At 38.5% G+C, this 20,778-nt stretch overlaps 2 protein-coding genes across 2 annotated transcripts in view; one reads left to right on the top strand and one right to left on the bottom strand.

The window, feature by feature from the left end:
- PCYT1A (phosphate cytidylyltransferase 1, choline, alpha) overlaps positions 1-18,586 on the top strand; it is a 47,975-nt gene extending 29,389 nt beyond the window's left edge. Inside the window, exons 3-9 of the mRNA XM_012641664.1 lie at positions 3,036-3,135; positions 8,551-8,667; positions 9,370-9,521; positions 11,421-11,499; positions 11,956-12,098; positions 13,610-13,798; positions 14,857-18,586. Of these exons, the coding sequence (XP_012497118.1) occupies positions 3,036-3,135; positions 8,551-8,667; positions 9,370-9,521; positions 11,421-11,499; positions 11,956-12,098; positions 13,610-13,798; positions 14,857-15,063 (987 nt within the window). The 3' untranslated portion in view covers positions 15,064-18,586. The remainder of the gene's footprint in view (positions 1-3,035; positions 3,136-8,550; positions 8,668-9,369; positions 9,522-11,420; positions 11,500-11,955; positions 12,099-13,609; positions 13,799-14,856) is intronic.
- Positions 18,587-19,459: 873 nt separating this feature from the next.
- Positions 19,460-20,778, bottom strand: part of SLC51A (solute carrier family 51, alpha subunit) — a 16,699-nt gene continuing 15,380 nt past the window's right edge. Inside the window, exons 8-9 of the mRNA XM_012641675.1 lie at positions 20,368-20,473; positions 19,460-19,841 (exon numbers count right to left, since the gene is read on the bottom strand). Of these exons, the coding sequence (XP_012497129.1) occupies positions 19,705-19,841; positions 20,368-20,473 (243 nt within the window). The 3' untranslated portion in view covers positions 19,460-19,704. The remainder of the gene's footprint in view (positions 19,842-20,367; positions 20,474-20,778) is intronic.

The following is a 20,778-nucleotide window of genomic DNA, read 5'->3' as shown; positions in this document are numbered from 1 at the left end:
ACTTGAGCCCAGGAATTTGAGGTTGCTGTGAGCTAGGCTGATGCCATGGCACTCTAGCCAGGGCAACAGAGCGAGACTCTGTCTCAAAAAAAAACATCCAAGAAAATATGACTTAACCAAATGATCTAAATAATGTGCCAGTGACCATTCCTGGAGTGGTAGAGATACGTGACCTTTCAGATAAAGAATTCAAAATAGCTGTTCTGAAGAAGCTCAGTGAACTTAAAGACAACACAGAAAAGGAATTCAGAAGCCTATCAGAGAAATTTAACAAAGAGATTGAAATAATAAAAATCAAGCAGAAATTCTAGAGCTGAAACAATTCAATTAACAAACTGAAAATGTATCAGAGTCTCTCAGCAGCAGAATTGATCAAGCAGAAGAAAGAATTAGTGAGCTTGAAGATAGTCTATTTGAAAATACACAGTCAGAAGAGAAAAAAGAAAAAATAAAAAAGAATGAAGCACACCTACAAGATGTAGAAAATAGCCTTAAAAGGGCAAATCTAAGAGTTATTGGCCTTAAAGAGGAAGTGGAGAAAAAGATTGGGGCAAAAAGAAATAATAACAGAGAACTTTCCAAACATAGAAAGATGTCAATATTCAGGTACAAGAAGGTCATGGAACACCAAACAGATTAAACCCAAACAAAATTACCTCAAGGTATTTAATAATCAAGCTCCCAAAGGTCACAGATAAAGAAAAGGTCCTAGGGAAGCAAGAAAAAAGAAGAAAATAACATATAAAAGTCCTCCAGTATGTCTGGCAGCAGACTTCTCAGTGGAAACCTTATAGGCCAGGAGAGAGTGGCATGACATATTCAAAACTACAATGAGATATCATTACACCTCAGTTAAAATGGCTTTTATCAAAAAGACAGGCAATTAATGAATGCAGGCAAGGATGTGGAGAAAGGGGAATCCTGTACACACTGTTGGTAGGAATGTGAATTAATTAGTGCAACCCCTATGGAGAACAGAATGGAGCTTCCTCAAAAAACTGAAAATGGAACTACCATATGACCTAGCAATCCCACTGCTAGGTATCTATTCAAAAGAAAGGAAATCAGTATATCAAAAAGATATTTGCACTCTTGTCTTCATTGCAACACTATTCACAATAGCTAAGATTTGGGATCAACCTAAGTGTCCATCGGCAGATGAATGGATAGAAAAATTGTGGTACACATACACAATGGAATATTATATAGCCATGAAAATGAAATCCTGCCATTTGCAACAACATGGATGGAACTGGAGAACATTATGTTAAGTAAAATAAGCCAAGCACAGAAAGACCAATCTTGCACATTCTCACTCACATGTGGGAGCTAAATATTACAACAATTGATCTATGGAGACAGTAGAATGATGGTTATGAGAGGCCAAGAAGGGTAGTGGGGAAAGGGGAATAAAGTGAGGATGGTTAATAGCTGCAAAAATATAGTTAGATAGAATGAACAATATTTGATAGCAAAACGAAGTGACTATAATCAACAATAAGTTAGGGTATACTTTAAAATAACTAAAAGAGTAGAATTAGAATGTTCCTAACACAAATGATAAATGCTTGAAGTGATAGATACCCCCCAGTTACCCCAATTTGATTAATATATGTTATATACTTGTATCCAAAATCCCATGTACCCTATAAATATATATAACTATTACATACCCATAATAATTAAAAATGAAAAATTAAAAAAAATTCTTAACAATGTATTAGCAAATTGACTCCAGGAACATATAAAAAGGTTTATATAACGTGACCAATAGAGGTTTTACTTAGGAATGCAAGGTTGGTTTTAGTCTAAAATCAATTAATATAATACATCATAATTAATAAAATAAAGGAAAAAGTATGATTGTTTCAATAGATCCAGAAAAATTCAACACTCATTCATTATAAAAACCGTCAACAAACTACAGAAAGGAGATCCCTCAACTGGATAAAGTGCATTTATGAAAAACCTATAGCTAATATATATAATAGTGAAAGATTTCATGCTTCTCTTCTAAGACTGGGAACAAGGCAAGGATATTTGTCCTCACCACTTTTATTCAGCGTTGTACTAGAAGCTCTGACCAGTGCAATAAGGGGCAATAAAAGGAAATAAAAGAGATCCAGATTGGAGAGGAATAAGTAAAACTGTCTTTATTTGCAGATGACATGAACTCACATGTATAAAATCTTAAGGAATCTGCAAAATAAAAGCAACAACTTTTGTTACTGGAACTAATAATTGAGTTTAGCAAAGTGATGGGATGTAACATCAATATACAGAAATCAATTGCAATTGCACATACACAAATCAATTGCACTGCTATGTACTAGCAAGGAATAATCCAAAAATAAAATTAAGAAAACAGTTTTATTCACAAAAGCATCAAGTGGAATAAAATATTTAGGAATAAATTTAACAAAAACTCTTAAGCGAAGATATGTATAAAGAAATGAGCATACCTGCATTCTTAGTTTGGCTTTGTCTCTGAGTAACTGCATACAACGTATATAACTTCTCCGAACCTTGTCTCGCTCATCTTTAAATTGAGGACACTAACTATGGTACCACTTGCCTCACAGGGCTGTTATGAGCATTAGAACATATTTACACTATAAAGCATTACACACTGATAATTATATTTAATAAAGCACTCATAAGATAAAGGCTGTTTGCCTTCCCAGTCACCTAGTTGAAGTGGTATGAAATGCACCTTGGCAGTTTTGCCACATGGTACAGGGTTGTCTGTTCTGCCATGCTGCAGAGGAGCCATCATTCTGGACCCAGTTAGTTGTGCTTAGATTCCCAGCCATATCACTCAATCTTATCCTGAAATGACCAGCAAGACATTTTTTTTTCATGCCACAATTTACCCATTTCGTCAAAGGTTGCAACTTTCACTTGTCACTTGGAGTACTTTTTTTTTCTTTTTCATGTTATAAAGTTTTAGGATGAATTTTAGTGACAGCATATTGAATATCTGATTGTTCTTTAAAGCTGCCATTTTTCTTTTCCTTCACTTTCCTCTTCTTAAGGGCTTACGGCAGCCAGCTCCGTTTTCTGATGAAATTGAAGTTGACCTCAGTAAGCCCTATGTCAGGGTAACTATGGAAGAAGCCAGGAAAGGAACTCCTTGTAAGTAAATACCTAATTATTTTGTTGTTTTAAGCATTCCATTGTATTTATCAAATACACATCTACTGTTTATATACTTCCCTCAGTTTACTTGTGCAGGCTAGCATGTGGAGGGATTCCTCCCATCTGCCTTGATGTTCTATTTAGAAGGGTAACTCTATAAAATTTTATTTTTTTCTTAGTTTCATATACTTATTTTCTGGGCTGCTATCATAGCTATACGATATAGTGAAGCAGAAACAATAAGATATTAGCCTGAGCTGGGTTATGATCTTGTGTATTTTTATAAAGGTCCAAATAATATGTCAGGCTATCACATTTTTCATAGCCTTCAGAAGTTTCCCCACAGTCTTTCTACATTCTGTCAGCTGTGACACTGCTGATTGATAGAGGACAAAAATATCCCAAGTTGGGAAATGCTTATCACTTAATTTTATATTTACTGATATTATAATTTTCCAGGTTTTAAAAAATACTTGCTTTAGGCTGGGCATGGTGATTCATGCGTATAATCCCAGCACTTTGGGAGGCCAAGGTGAGAGGATCGCTTGAGGCCCGGAGTTCATGACCAGCCTGGGCAACGTAGCAAAACCCCTTCTCCACAGAAAATTTTTTAAAGATTAGCCAGGCATGGTGGCACACTCCTATAGTCCCAGCCACTCAGGAGGCTGAGGCAGGAGGATCACTTGAGCCCAGGAGTTCAAGGCTGGAGTGAGCTATGATTGGGCCACTGCACTCTAGCCTGGGTGATATAATGAGACCCTATCTTCTTACCAAAAAAAAAAAAAAACAACTTGTTTGATTATTTTCAAAGCCCATATTCTTTATTTGTATGCTTAATTTGCATCATTAAAGCAGCTTTTGACCACATAAATTATTAATATGTGTTTTAGTTACTCTTCCTATTTGGGGCAATTGGTTTTGGGATCACCATAAATAGAAACTTCTAAGAGCCTTTGTTATGAATACAACGTTCTATAGGCAGATGTTCTTCTCTATAAATTCTTTAATTCATTTTTTTCCAGTCCTTTTACAATACTTTTAATTATTATGGTAAGTATTAATATTTTCTCTACTCTGTAAATATAAGGTTGAACTTAGAGCCAGGCAAATACCAGGGAATTAGAGGTGATTATAGCCACAAATCTATACATTTCCAGTATATACAATATATTTGTGATTACTTCTTAATTGTGTTAGTATGTTTGCTGTCTGTTGTAACTGAGGAGTAGTGAAATACAAGAAATGATGTGGTACGGTGTCAGACCAGGGATCCCAATACCTCTTGCTTATATTTTAGCTATATAGATTATGGTTTTGGGGTCCTCAACAAAAAGAGGCTCATTCCAGAGAATTTTTCCCTTTTGCAAAAGTGTTTAGGTATAGCTCATGTTGATCACAACTCTTCTGACTCATAGTGTGATTTTTGAGCTTGGCTCCCCTTACTTCAGTAATAGGCAGGTTAATGGGGGCAGGATAAAATGGCAACAACAAAGACAACCAAAGGCTATATGGATCAGGGTCTAATAGTGGCAAGTCAAATTTCAAAATGCCAACAGACAGTTCAGAGTTCACATTCATAAGTGACGGTAGAACTTGTTGAAGGCAAGAACTTTTTATATATTCTTTAATGATGCTCGGTCAGAATTCAGTACCTCACTCAGATCTGATCACATTGGTTACATTACCTAGCTTGTTGCTAATTTATCCACATACCATTTGAGGTACATAAAAGTTGAAAATATGTATACTGTTTCCAAGTTTTGAATTAGCAAGCACTGATTGATAAATCTCATATTTTTAAAATTTGTATTTTATTTTATTGTTATTTTCTTGAAACAGGGTCTCACTCTGTTGCCCAATCTTGAGTGCAGTGTGATCATAGTTCACTGCAACCTCAGACTCCTGTGTCCAAGTGATCCTCCTGCCTCAGCCTCCTGAGTAGCTAGGAATACAGGCGTGTGCCACCACACCCAGCTAATTTTCCTATTTATTTTAGAGATGGGAGTCTCACTATGTTGCTCAGGCTGGTCTTGAACTCCTGGGCTCAAGCAATCTTTCCACCTCGGCCTCCCAAAGTGCTGGGATTATAGGCGTGAGCCACTGTGCCCAGCCTTTAAAATTTTAGAGTAATAGAATTTTATAAGTAAGTCGTTTTTGAGATTATATGCTTTATAATCTCTTCATTGTATATAAAAGGAAATTAAGATCCATAGAAACTAAGAAGTGAAGGCTTCCCTACAATAAAATAGATAATTAGTGATGGAATTGGAACTAAAACCTAGGTCTTTCCATTCTTGTGTTCTTTTCACTCTGGAGTGGTGCTTCTCTTTGTAGACATTAGTTATGAATAACAGAAGGCCATTGGCAAAATGATTGCATTTTAGGTAGAACAAACTAACAAATTAGCCTATGAAGTCTGCCAGTCCTATTCAATCTCTAGTTTTTCTCTTACAGCTCATTTTTTCTATTCTGTTTTATGTTAAATAACCAAGTAGCTAACTGTATTCGTGCCAGTGCAGGACAAGGAATAAACCAATAAAGAATCCACATATGCCACAATTAGCGAATTTTAAACCAATAATGAGTACAAGGGGCATCCCCCCAATTCTGCCCTTATGTTTTCATTAGAGAGATTGAGGGAGTTCAAGAGGGAAGTTTGTATAATCTAGGAGAAAATGCTCTATGCAGAGAAAAAAATACGACTTGAGAAATGAGAAGATCAGCTCTGGGAATCTTTTTGATGATGAAAAAAAAATCAGCAATATTTTCACCCAGAGAAAGGAAGAATAAAGGAGAGTCTGAATGGAAATGGAAATCTGTTAGGGACAAAATGTTTCAGTGGTAGGTATTTGGGAGACTATATCAAAAGAGACAATAAATTGAAACCCAGGTTTGTTCTGCCTAAAGGAGGACATATCGTTACTTAGCCAGCAGTAGTTCAACCGTATAATTTATAATCCAAACCAGGATAATTTTAAGAGTGAAAAGGAGTTGCTCTTAATACTATGCTGAGACAACAGAAGTAAACCAGGGGGTGTGGTTATCCTGGCCAGTAGCCACTCTGTGAAAAAGAATGGCTAATGCTTGCTTTCTTCTCAGACTAGTTCAACAGTGGCCCCTTGTGGCCATTTGGTTAATTATACCAGCCTGGGTTTGCCAAAGACTTGGGATTAAGTCATATAGGTAATTGAGATGACCAGGGGCTAGGGAGACACTGAAGAGGGCAAGGGGCATGTCTGGGGTTGGTCCAAGAAAGGGTTCAGTGATGCACTTAGCCTCCCATGGGATGATTCTGTGCTGGCAAATAGTCACGCGATCAAGAGCATTCTATGCTGTTGCCACCATCCAGACAGTTTGTTTCCTCAGCTAAATCTCCCTGCTGTATGCTGTCTAATAGCAAAGAAACAACAAAATATTCTTAATGTTTATATTCTATCTTTTGGCTTTTAGGATCAAATAAAGTGAGATCATAGCCCCCTTGGACTTGTTTTGGAAAAATGGAAGTGCTTCATGGTCATGATTTCTGGGATATAGAAGAAGGATTATAGTACTTAGATTTTGTTTTATTTTGCTTTGTTTTATAGATGAGAAAACAGGCTTAAGGAAGTTAAGGTCACAGAGGAAGGAAGCTGATTGGCGAGCTTGAGCTATATCCTCTCTGACTCTTAAATCTGTTGCATTATCTCTCAGTTTTTCATTGTATTGATGTATTTATTTTACTTTAAGATTTTATTTCCTATATTATAAAATCAACACATTCCCACAGTTTAACATCTATAAAGTACAAAAAGGGCATAAAGTGAAATGTTTCCTCTCAACTCCTGTCTCACAGCCACCCAGTATCCCTTTTACAGGCATCTGGCATTGTCAGTTTTTTGTGAATAAACTAGAATAAACTATTTCTAAAGAAATAGTTTATATATTCTCCCACCTTTTAGTGGGTATATTATGGTATATTTAGTCTTCCATTAAAATTTAGGTTATTTCCAAACTTTTGCTATTACAATACTGTAATGAATAATATACATATTTACCAGTATATCTATGAAATAAATTTCCTAGAACTGGACTAGCTGGGCCAAAGGGTATAAGCATTTGGCATTTGTTTTTTGATAGATATTACCTAATCGCCCTTCTTAAAAGTTGCTGATATTCCTATCAGCACTGTATGATTTCTCAGTTTAAAAGCTGCTTGCTTATAGATAAAGCTATTTGAAAAGAAAAGTCTATAAACTTCCTCAGAACCAATTTCCTCCTCGTTAATTCACTGCCCTTAAGACAAGAGGGAGATGTATCTTATTCCCATCTTCAATGTAGTATATCTGATGAAGCTTTGGCCCTTCTTCTCAGAATGATGTAGATGCTCCTACTGTTATTTTCTGCTGCTACAGTGAAATAGCTCTTTCTTTATTCACATAGTGGGGATAAGTTACTTGGACTCCTTGGATTTATCATTGAAGCATGATGAGCCATATGTCAATTTCAATTCTCAATATGTTTATTTGGCTTTGGAATTTTAGTCTTGTACCTCAGGAGATCATTTCCTGGCTTCTCTTTCATAGGTCACTACCACTAAAAATAAGTTGACAGTCTGTTCTTCTCACTAATGGAGATGAGAAGAGGAAAAGCTATAATGAAAAGTCCCGAAGTATTTATATTTGATATTTCAGTATTTAGTATACCACCCTCTACTGAGAAAGTGTATCATGCTCACTATAAAGGAGAAATGCTTTAAGGAGTTCTGTTTTAACAGAGCAGGTATTGATGGGTGAATCTGGGGCTGAGAAGCAATAAATTGATAACTGGTCTACTTAGGTACTTACTCTGCCAGTTTTTCAGTCTCACCCTCTGGATCACCCCTTGCTCTCTGGGCAATAGTAGGAAGGTTTATTTTCAAAGGAAAGCATTGAAAATCAAGGCAGTTGAAAATGAGAGAGCAAGCAACCAGAGTAGAGTTTGACTATGCTCTATTTAAACATAACTGAAAATTCATAAACTGAAGATGAGGATTTTGAAGTTCAGGACATATATCTGTTGAATAACTCTTCCTTTTCATTCCTAAAATAACTTTAAGAAAAAGCAATCATACTTTTTTTTTGTAGGGGGGGTACTTGAGAAGTTTGGTACAACCAGGCTAACAAAGAGTTAGTGGAGATAATGTCAAAAGTGTCTTTGTAGTAAATGTTAAGTGTGTTTTTCTTACAACCCCAAATCATGCCAAAATTAGTATGAAAACCCAGAGAACATCTTAAGAGGGTTATACAGTAATGGAAAAATCACACAGTGCCATTTGCATTTGTCAAATATGAGGTATTGAGTAAATGTATTTTTGTGATAAATTCTCTTTCTTCCTTTCTTTTCTTTCTTTCTTCTCTTTTTCCAAATGTGATAAATTCTTTCATTTGGATTCAGGTGAGCGGCCTGTGAGAGTTTATGCAGATGGAATATTTGACTTATTTCACTCTGGTCATGCCCGGGCTCTGATGCAAGCAAAGAACCTTTTCCCCAATACATACCTCATTGTGGGAGGTAAGAAAATAACTGAAGTGCTGTTCAAAAAAAGATTATAGAAGTCTTTTGCTCTCTCCTGTCTTTATAACCTGAGTATATTATTCCAGTTTTTAAATGAAGGATGTAGTACAGCCTCTTTAAAACGTAAAGCATGTGAGGTACTAGCAACCTATACCTGGAGAGAGGGGTTCTAAGTTCTTTGACCTGTGATGTCTAGTATTTATCTCACTGTTTTCAGCTGAGTTTCTGCAGCCACAGAATCAACAATGACCTCTATTGCCTACTTAAGAACAGCGTGTGCTCTAGATTTCAGTTTATCATTTGGAATCAACTGAAATACAAAGTCTGCCAAGCAAATGTTACGTGCTCCAGTCCAGTCTTATTAAAATAAAATAGGAAAACATTTTTTAAAACTTAATCGATGCAGAAATGCACAGTAGGTTCATTTCAGAGTCAAAGATCTTAGTCCCCTGTCGAACCCTCTCTTCTCCAAAGTGTGAACATACTATTTAGTGAGTGTTGCTGCTGAAGGTATATCTTGGGTTAGGAAAAGCACTGTTACTCAAACTAAGCTACATCCAGAAGATTTTTCTCTAAGTGGGGGTGGGGAGGGGATGGTTGCAGTCCTAGGAAGTGGGATAAGATGGGAGAGGTTGGTGACTGAGGAGTGGTTAAGCATAGGGGACCTTGACTTACAACATTATGATGTGGTGAACTCAGTCTGCAGTGATGAGCTAACACACAACTTCAAAGGCTTTACGGTGATGAATGAAAATGAGCGTTATGATGCAGTGCAGCACTGCCGCTACGTGGATGAGGTGGTGAGGAACGCCCCCTGGACCCTGACACCTGAGTTCCTGGCAGAACACCGGGTAAGAAACTGGGTATAGGTCCCCATTCCTTGCTCCAGAATCCCCTCAACTCTCAAGGCTTCTGGCACTTGGCCTAGTTTTCTGCTAGCCCTATTTTACTTCTACCTTCTTTGTAAGTTTCATATAGAGGAGATGACAGTGATATTACTAATAATACTAGTAACCCATGACATTTACATGGGGTTTGATGGTTTACAAGAACTTTTACATCCATTATATTTTCTCCCACAACAATCCTGTGGGGTACTTATTATTTCCACTTTACATGTAAGGAACAAGGCCTAGAGAGACCAAATAACTTGCTCCAGGTGATACCATTAGCAGGGCTAGGAATTGAACTCTTCCATTATGTGATTTTTTTCTCCCATATCATAGGTATGTCCACCCTTATAGCATGCCATTTTCTTTAGAATATCCATAGCCCCAGCCATGCTCTCAAGAAATTCACATTCCAGGAAACTAAGACAGATTAATATAGACTTCTCTAGCGTTGACTTAAATTTAGTTTCAGAGCTTTGATTTTGGGCTAGAAATTATGCGAGATCAGAAATTAAGGATGTTTCTCACATTTACTCAGTTTATAAAGGTTATTATAAAACCCCTTACCTCCTTTTACTTCTCCCACATTAAAGCAACTGGTTTCTTACAAAAGGTGAGAAAATTTAGAGGCCAGGTCGGAGGCCTTCAAGCTCAAGGAACCAGCAAGCATATTGTCAGGTCTCTACAGGGGTGTATGGAATGTTCAGTGAGGTGAATTGTTCAGTGAGGCAGGAAAGAACAAAGGTAGCCAAAGTGCTTCTAAAGCATGCTTGGGCAGTCCTGAAGTTAGGGGATATTTTGTTATAACTATTTAGGATTAGGACAGACCTTTTGTAGTTCTTTAGCTTTTAGCAGCCAGTGGCACCAAAGGTAATGAGCAAGATTATTTGCGGCAATAGAGCCAGGCAGGCCCAGGCAGAAGTATGAGGTTAGAGGAACTTCCAGCTTCCCTTTTCTCTTTGTTAGCATTATATACTCAACCACGAGTTTTGCTTGCCCCCATTCTTTCCCTTGCTGCCTATGGATCCCTGACAAGTTGTTCGTGGGTAATTGAATGTTAGCTGAGAGTTCCTGACACAGTCCCAATGAGCATGCTTCATACTGCAGTGGCCTCTGGGAGTTGGATATAGTGGTGTTAGTGATTATGTTAGCAAAAGGCCTATGGCCTGTACAGGAAGGAGTAAATAGGTGAGGTTTAGCATATCTCTAAAAAAGATTATTGATCCACTGCCATTAATCTCTTCTTACTCTTGCAAAGGATATTGACAGTGGTAAAATGATAGATCTAAAAGTCTTTTTTGTTTATTATATGGCTTTGGGTTTTGCATTTCTTAGGAGTACAGATGTATCTATTCCAGTAAAAGAGCTCTTGGTTGCTATTTTTATATTCCTCCTTTTCTTGTGGACTGAGAGAGAAACCAGTTAACAAAGTGACCTCTTTCTGATACTTTTAGAAACTCTTATTTGACCAATCCTTATAGACCCAAGAGGACAGAGAGATTTCCTTCTTTCTTAGGCTCCATCCACTAACTAGCTCACCAGCAAATCCTATGGCCCTGTTGACCACAGTGACCACAGTGTGGTGACTGGTATACAGAGTGAGGGAGCATCTCTAGTAGACCAGGAGAAATAGCTAGAAAATCAACTGGCTAACTTTGTTTTTATAATCCATAAATAATTAGGTTGGGTGGTTTATGAATGGATTGTGAAATTTATAAGCAAAGCAAAGAGAGATTTAGAAAAAAGGTCCATTTGAGGTCTGGTCTCTGTTTATTGTCTTTTTTCTGGGCCTGGGAATATTTACTAGGTCTTTCTGAAGGCAATTATTCTGGGTTTTAAATGATGTTTACTTATTTTCAGATTGATTTTGTAGCCCATGATGATATCCCTTATTCTTCTGCTGGGAGTGATGATGTTTATAAGCACATCAAGGAAGCAGGTGAGTAAGTTGATGTGCATCCTCACTTTATGGAGTCTTAGGGCAGCTACAGAGATGTAGCCATATTGCTACTTTACAGAGGAAAATGTGAACACAGAGAAATTCAACATCCTCTTTCAGGTCACATTTTGAATAAAAGGTGAAGGTGAGCATAGCACTGATATCCATTGATTCTTAGTCTAAACATTTACTTTTGTTGTCTCTCCTAATTTCAGGAAACCCTTTCCCAGTCCCATAATTTTCTTAATATTGGTGCGTTGTAGCTCCTCCTTTTCTTACTCCTAGTATTTGATTCAGTCCTCCTTCCATATGTCAGCAACTCTAAACTTCACTTGGTAATAAGAGATTCTGCTTTTTGAGGAAGGGAAAGGAATGTTGCTCCCAGTTTCCATCTAGTCTTACTACCTGAGCTAACCAGAACTTCACAGTGTTTGTCTGTCTGTGTTCTTGAGTTAGGCATGTTTGCTCCAACACAGAGGACAGAAGGTATCTCCACATCAGACATCATCACTCGAATTGTCCGGGACTATGATGTGTATGCGAGACGGAACCTACAGAGGGGATACACAGCAAAGGAGCTCAATGTCAGCTTTATCAATGTGAGTTCCAACCTCATCCCAGAGTTCCTTGGCTCTACAAGGATACACATTGCTTCTCATTCTATCAGAGCTGAACTTGTTTTTCAGTCTGCGGTAATTATTACTCCCAAAACCTCAATGAATGCCTCTGTGTAGGTAACATTATTTAAGCTCTTTACAAAGAGAATAAAACAGGGGCAGTTTCTGCCCTTATGGTCTAGTATCAATACATTACTGTAAGGGTACACAGCCAATTGAATAAATAAGAATTTGTATTTATATAGTATAGTACTTATATCAATACATTTCAAACAGTGGCTCTTAACCTTTTTTTATTTTTGATTGGATGATCTTTTGAAAATCTGATGAAGGCTTTGGATCCTCTTCCTGTGTGGATGGTGACACACAACATTTTGCATGCAATTTCCCCACATGGACCTAAGTTTTACATTTTGATTTATGAAAGGTTAAATTTATCTTAGCTTAATATTGCCCTTTAGAAACACTGTGTATTTTGTATGTAAATTATACTTTAATAAAGTTGAGTTTAAAAGAAGAAAGATGCTAACTATATCTTCTACGTGCCCAGCTTCCCATGCTCTCTCACCTGCTCCCGTCTCTGTGAATTAAGCTATGAGAGTTGGTGAAATTGTTTCATCTAACTATGATTTATCTATGCAGATAAATGCTAGCTCTTATTAATTCATCTACTGTAGAATCTTTATCTATTTTCTCATAAGACTCAGGTATTTGAAAACCCTAAGCATATTTCCTTACCTCTTTATGATCTGGAAATTACGAGAATACTTTTCATTTGACTAAACATCCCCCCCAACTCCCTAACCCCCACCAGAAGGTTCATACCATTTTTCCTCATTGTTTTTTTTTTAAGTAAAGTATCTGTTCAGCATTCCATTTTTTTTATAAAATAGATTTTTCCTTATCTTTAGGAAAGTCGGTAAGACAAAAGAGTAAAGGGACTTCCAAATACTAAAAAATAAAACACACAACTCATCCAAAATCATAGATTAAGCCAGTGATAGGAGGAAAAAAATCAAGTACAATAAATTAAGTAAAAGATCTAGTACTTCTGCTTTCAGTTTTATTCTTGGCAATATTGTGCAGTGATCTTTTTGCTGACTCTGTTATCTCCATCTAGAATGAGCTTTGGGTCATGTTGGGCACGTTTATGTTCCAAATTTATGTTTTATCTTAAAAAATCTGACTTTATTTGGCTACCTCTCTCTATTACTGGGCCTAGCCTGTATATTTAGTCCCGAACTCCCACAATGTTAGAATTATGAAACCTTCATATAAGATGACCATCCAAAGCATATGTTTTTTTTTTTTTTTTTCCAAAGCATATCTTATCGGTTATTGTGCTGAAGAAGTGTGGGGTAGAGTAAAGCAAAACAAATTCTAAAGACCGAAAAGAGTGTCAGTAGAGTACTTGAACCATATTTTTTCTTTCCCCTTTAGTAGGGAAGGTCAGGATAGGTATTATTTCTCAAAATAGTTATTTCTTTCCCTAGGAGAAGAAATACCACTTGCAGGAGCGGGTTGACAAGGTAAAGAAGAAAGTGAAAGACGTGGAGGAAAAGTCAAAAGAATTTGTTCAGAAGGTGGAAGAAAAAAGCATTGACCTCATTCAGAAATGGGAGGAGAAGTCCCGAGAATTCATTGGAAGTTTTTTGGAAATGTTTGGTCCAGAAGGAGCTCTGGTATGTTCTTTCCCACTGGACAAGTTAGAAAAATTTCAGAGAAATTCAGGGAATTTCAATGTTTTGGTAAGAATTATAGACCCTCTGGCTGGGTGCACTATCTCATGCCTGTAAATCTAGCACTCTGGGAGTCTGAGGCAGAAGGATCACTTGAGCCCAAGAGTTGAAGGTTGCAATGAGCTATGATGATTCCACTGCACTCTAGCTGAGGCGACAGAGTGAGACACTGTCTCAGAAAAAAGAATTATAGAACCCTTGAACAGAAAGGGACAGAAACATTAAGAAGTTAGCTAAGCTATTCCCCTTGTCTGGGCAGAACTATGTTTTAGCTATCTCCAGAAAGTTCTTTAAAATCTTTACAGAAAAAGGTTACCCATTCTCTTAAATAATATTACCAGCTCTCTATCAACCTTGAAATCTGGTGACAAGATAAGCAAATAGCTTTTCTCAGCTTATTTCTACATTATAATTTTAGATAGAAGGAAAGGAAAGAATAAAGAACAGTAAAAAGAAAGTTACCTCCATTACAAACAGCTGCTGTAGGATCCCTGGGTAAGGTAGGAATTCTGTCCTTAAGGAGTAGCAGAGTCTTTTTAAACCAAATGAAAGAATCAGCAAGTGAGACCTCGGTTATATCAGGAAGGATCTGACTATGAGGGTGTTTGGATGCTAGAATAGATAATTCAGGAAGAATGTGGAATTTCCTTTTCAGAGAACTCTAAAACTGGGCTAAATACCCTATTTGTCTGTGTTATTAATAGTTCCTTTGTTTTTGCCTGGAACCTGGACTACAGACTAAGTAGCCTTCTAAGAATTCCTTCGACATAGGAGTCAAAAATTTGATGACTATGCATAGAAGGTGGGAACGCTTAAATAAATAATATAGACCACTTAAGGGAGGAAATTGCTTAGGATTATAGTTGTGTCCCTCCTCTGACTTATTTGATCACTTTTAACATTACAGAGGGCACTCATGATAATTTGAAGTCTCAGATGCTCCAGTGGTGATTTCATGGGATCCGTAGGTTTCTTCTAACTTTTCCTTTTGGTCTCCCCAGAAACACATGCTGAAAGAAGGAAAAGGTCGGATGCTGCAGGCCATCAGTCCAAAGCAGAGTCCCAGCAGCAGCCCTACTCGTGAACGCTCTCCCTCCCCCTCTTTCCGATGGCCCTTCTCTGGCAAGACTTCCCCACCTTCCTCCCCAACAAATCTCTCCAGGCACAAGGCCGCAGCTTATGATATCAGTGAGGATGAAGAAGACTAATTTTTCATCCCTCCTTTCCTGTCCCCTCCCTCTGTCTCATCACCTTCTGAAGCTCTCTGTTGAATTCCAAATTGTGATCCCAACACTAAACCTAAGAACAGCTACAAAGGAAAGAATTGAAGCAAGAGGACCGAGAAATGGGGGAACAAAAACAGCCTATCCTCCAAGAGACATCAATCACTCACACCAAGAAGGAGACTGACTATAGTTTAGAAGCCTGTTCTGCATCCATCCACCCTCCCCAAGGACTTTGTTTTACTATTATGTTCATGTGATCTTGACAGGGAAATTGTCATTTTTATTACTTTTTTAAAAATTAGTCTTTCAAATATAGTATGTAGAACTAATTTTTTGCCCCTGAGGAGTGGGCAGAAGAAGGAAGTGGCGTAACACGCAGAGGCCTTTTCTTCCTGATACACTTTAGTGTTTGCCTTCTGTTCTGAAGCAAAGTGGCTTACCAAGTCATTCATGTGATGAGCCATGCTGGTGGGTAATTTGGGGGGAAATACCATAATTTTGATTTGCTTTAAAAAAGCTAAAAGCTGAATTACAGTCACAAATCCCCTAAATGTACTGCTGGCACATGTGTCAATGTGGCTGTGGGAAGAAGGAGATCTGAGCCTAACTTTTCTTACTCCCTAAGGAGTTACTTGTTGGACCCAATGGGGTCCATGGAGACACTGATGGGGATGGAACCAGACCACATGGCATCGGCTGCAGTTTTTCTGCTGTGTTCATCTTCTCAGAAAATTCTGTTGCCCAATTATTTGGGAGCTTTTGTCAATCTCTTTCCTATAATCTACCTTTAAAGGAAAGAACACTTTTAGGGTTACTGTGATGAGGAGAGTAGTGGGACAATACTCAATCCTATACAAAGTCAGTTTAGATTCATTTCCTGCTGAGAGTAAGTCCCCGGCCCTTCTATTCCTATTTCAGTGCTATTACCTAGCTTTTTACAAAGGAGAGTTTGTAAATGTCTTCAGTGTGAACTTGATGTTAATCCATGTTGCTCATAGCCATATTGAATTTAGAGAGATTTGCACAGAACCTAGATGCAAAAGCATAAGGAAATACTTTCCTTTCTAAAGCAACAGCCTTACCTTAACCTCTGCTCCTCTTAAGAATATTCTTAACTGGAACCAGTGTTCCATGAGGTGTTTCTTTTCCTCTGAGAACTACAACTGGCAGGGACTTCCCTCCACTGCTCCTGCAACAAGCCACAAAGCATGGGCTCATATGACAAAAGTATGGTAGGTTTCTCCCTCTTTCCCACGTGTGCCTTGTTGTTATGGTCCCACCTCCTCTGTTAGGTTGTCCAGGGGGATTCAGCACTTAAATTTCAAATCAAAGAATGCTGATGCTTAACATTTGCTGTTAAGCATGATCTAATTTTTAAATACCATCCTATCTCCTCAGCTACATGACCTAGCAGATCATTAACCATCAGTAATCCTGTAGCTGGAATCAGAGGACAACTGCTTATGTCTAGGCCATACCCGCTATCACTCATACATACCCCCTTGTGGAGGTGGAGTTTTAGTGTTTTCATCTAAGAAAACCACCTTTTCTCTTTTCTTGCCTCTTTGCTGGGACTGTGAGCATGTCATAGTCCCCTTCCTAAACACTTTCTGATAAAACTTGTTGTTCTTCCTGAGGGCAAGAGGCTAGAATCACTGCCTGCCTGCACAGCAGAACTACCTGAGTTCTTAAAACTCAGATCACCCAGAGAGGCAGAGCATGACAAAGAAGAGGGACAAAGAGGGGGAAGCCTCTTATTGTCCTGATGGCCCATGAAAACTACATTCTAACTCTTCTCATGAAGTGCTGTTTTCTGGTTCACACAAGCTTTAGCTTGGAATCCTTTCTTTGAAACAGTTGAAGTTAGTGTTTTCTCATATTACCCAGCTTTATGTGGTCTCATATTTTAACTTTCCTGCTTCAGTCTTCCCTCTTTGGGAATTCTGCCTATTTCTGTCTGATTCTCCCTGGTAAAGAAAGGTGATGAAGTCACTGGTAAAGCCCACCTACTTGTTCCCTCAAAGTGCACATTACCCAAGTGTATTTGGATGGACAGGAAGATGCTCAGAATGTGGTTTTCCTCTGCAGTCACTCCTCCTAAATATATTTTCTGGGTCCCAAATGTTTGAGCCATCCTTCTCTGCTTTCAGTGGGCTGCTTTTAGCATGCCCTGTGCTTGGAGTAGGACCTGTAGGCTGACAGGGTCTGTGAGACTGCTAGAGCCAGCATATGCACATGTTCTTGGAAGACTCTCTCACCCCTTTTAGTGAGATTCTAGTGCCTCAGTCTCCCAACGCTAGTATATTTTCAAATAATTTTGACGGAAAACAAAAACGTTTATGGTGTGGCATGTTAGATACTTTGGAGTAAATGTATTAATAATCTTAGGTGCTGGACAAGGGCGAGTGGATGGAGGAAGCCATTAAGAATGATGCATTATTTGATCATTTGTGCCTAATTAAATGAGGTTAGAGGTCTGTACACTACAACCATGCCTATGGTCTGTAAATCTTCAATTATTAATGTTTGAGGCTATGGAGCTGTTTCCCTGAATCCCACACAAGAAAGCAGTCAACCTGGATGGGCCAAATGTGGCAGATGTAGGAGAGCCTTAAAAGTTGCTTGACCTTAGAGCCTGTGTCTGCAAGACAGAAGGAGACTGAAGACAGAAGAAGCCCTGTAGCTAGTACTGAGGAGGTGCCAGTTCAGCAGTTACCTTAAGGTGGGCCCGGCAGAAAGTTTGCTATTTTCATACTCTAGGCTCAGGAGCACTGAAGACTAGAGGTTGAAACTTTAGAGGAATAGAAATGGATCACTTGAACTGCTGTAGCTGCTTCTGATAACTAGAGCCAAACACCATTATTTTGTGGAGACTTGGGTAACAAGGTTTAGGAGGTGAAAAAGTTGAAAATCCTGAAGAGAAAAAATGGAAGGGAGGTTAAGAAAACTTTTGACCTTTTTGATCACTGATAACTTCTTAGGCTGTACCTGAGTTATACTTAATTTACTTACGGCCACAGAGCTGGTCAGACATTCTCTATATATTCCCTCCACAATGTTCTTCTCAGTGCTTTTTTACTCCCTTTCTGGATTATCTTGATTTGTGGGTAGCTTATTTTCTGGAGCTCATTGCCTTTTTAATCCTATTCCAGATTGCTTATCCAAAATCTTTCCAAATCAATTCTATTTTGTTGCTTTTCTTAATTCCTTAAAAGCCATAGCTTCTAGATTTTCTGTCAGCATATACTCTCACCAGAAGTTGAACCAATACAGGTAAGGCAAAAAAGCTCCCTTAACAATGTTTTTAACTAATGGTATTTTTTTAAAGCTTACCAATATAAGTATTTTTAAAGGTTATATTTTTCAAAGTCATGACAATGATTGTTATTGTTTTCTCTCATAAGTAGATTGTCATGGGATAAAGAGTTGTCCCTAGCTTCTATTTTTCCAAATAAATAAGCAGAACATGTTCTTTGGGATTATACAATTAAATGTTAATTTTCTTAAAAAGTTAGAAGAAGATTTTCTGTCTGCCAAAGTTTTATTAATATGTTAGTACTGGGATTGGGGTAGAAAACAAAAGCGCCAGGTTTAACATTATGATGACTCAAGTTGTGTTCCTTTAGGTTTGAAGTGGGCCTCCCCACCCTTCTTTGGGAGGCACTAACTGTTCTGAACACAGAAACATGATTGGTTCGGTTGTTTGTATTCAGGATCTTGAAAAGAAAAAAAGAGACTTGGAAAAAACTGCTGGCCTTGGCATGAATGTTCGCCCCATTACCAATGTGAGTCCACAGGGAAGTTTTCCTCAATTGGGGTTCAGTCTCTCATTTTCCTGTCTGAATATTATTAATTTGTTCAGAGTTATTTGGCTTTTGTCATTTAGCCAAATAAAGGCAACGTGGTTTTACCTAATTTCCATTTCTTACGTGTTTGACCTGGTACATGTGTATGGTACATTTTATGCACTTGGTACTCGAACTCTCAATTCCTTTGCGTTTGTATCCTAATTTATCTTCTCAAAATCAAGCCCATGATCATATTATCAGGAGATTCCTTTTGTAGCTTTGCACAAAACACTGAAAGAGCCATCGTCCCACCAAGGGAGATTGATATAGCTCCCCCCAGGCTTAGTGTCATTAGTGCCCTAGTGACACATCTTCAAGGGAAAGAACACCTTCCATCTGTTCTCCAGAAGCCTGGCTTCTTCACAACTTTTGGGCTGGTACTATATTACCAAGTTCTACTCCTGTTCTTATACCAGACCCATTACTGTATACTCTTCCCCCTTTTCATCTGCCTTGGGAGAGCTCACAGTGACCTTTCAATATACAAGCTTCAGAATGAACAGTGGCACCTACAGAGGCAATGTGCTCAGTTACAGAGTTTCAGACTTCATCTTGTTTATTTATTACACAACTTAAAACACCTTCCTTAGGGAAGATCCAAAACAATTTCATCTTATTGTATAGTTCACCTTCATCTTTATAGTCAAATGTAATCTGCCAGCTTGTGCTGATAATGGGAATCCTTCCCCATTTGGACAAGGTCAAAGGAACAGTGAAGAAATCTTGTGCTCTGCTAATAAGTACAGCGTCTCTTTCATGGTCCAAGCCATTCACCTTAGGCTTTGATGTTTAAGTCTGGGTCTGGAGAAGAGGAAGTTTCATACCCAACCTTGTAGTCTTTCTTTCGGTAGTACATTCGCGTCAGCACAGTCATCAGGAAAGTCTCCAGTACGAGGAGGTGGCAATTCATTACTGCAGTGTAGAGTGAAATACAATGTAGGTTATGCTAAGTTGTAGAGGTGGTATCCCACTAGCAGCCCTGACATATGAGTTGAGCAACATTTTCTCCAATTTATCCCCAGACCAGGACTTAGAAATACTAAATTGTCATAAATAACATATCAGGTTAATAGCGGAGCCAGAACCAGCACTTGGTTCTCTACCTTCTGTGATCTGAGGCTAGCATTAAAGCCCATTTCTTATGTGTGTTTAATTTGCATGGCTTCTATTTCTTAACCATACCTAGTCCTCTCCCAGGAGCTGAGGATTGAACCATGGCATCCTGGGTTGCAGGGCTGACCTCAAGCTGTAGGGTTGCAGTTCTCACTCTTTGCGATCAGAGAGGCCATAGTTTCCTTAAAGCCTCTGCTGGGATTTCTTGAAGATCCCTTTCCGAATATTCTGAGCAGAAGTCAGGCTGGTCTTACTGCTGTTCTGAAGCCCTCTCTTTACTGACTCTCCCCTATCTCATCCATCCCACAATAGGGTAGTGGCTCACCTTGAGACCTGATTTTAGAGGAAAAGGGAGGTGAACAAGCAATCTGCCCGCCATTGGCCAAGATTGAGAAAATGGCAGGCTGCAGGGCAGTCAGGATGACGACCATCTGCAGAACAGAAAAGAAGTGAGGGTGGGTTGGGACCTGCCGTCCATGGCACTGAGGCCAGCTGGCCCACTGCTGGGCCTTGTCCTTCCACTGTGTAGATTCTGCCCACCAGTAGATCTGTGCTGTTACAGAGGGTTGGGACTCATACTTGGTTAAAAAATTGTGGAGTTTTAATCTTTATGCAAATTACAATCTCATCTTCTACCCAATATTTTATTAGAGTTGCTAACAAGAAATAATAATGGCCGGGCGTGGTGGCTCACGCCTGTAATCCTAGCTCTCTGGGAGGCCGAGGCGGGTGGATT

The sequence above is a fragment of the Propithecus coquereli genome, unplaced genomic scaffold (genome assembly GCF_000956105.1).
Source record: "Propithecus coquereli isolate 6110/MARCELLA unplaced genomic scaffold, Pcoq_1.0 Scaffold10, whole genome shotgun sequence".
NCBI classification, from domain to species: domain Eukaryota; kingdom Metazoa; phylum Chordata; class Mammalia; order Primates; family Indriidae; genus Propithecus; species Propithecus coquereli.
The sequence above is the reverse complement of the archived record's forward strand: the minus strand, read 5'-3'. Positions and strand labels throughout refer to the sequence as shown.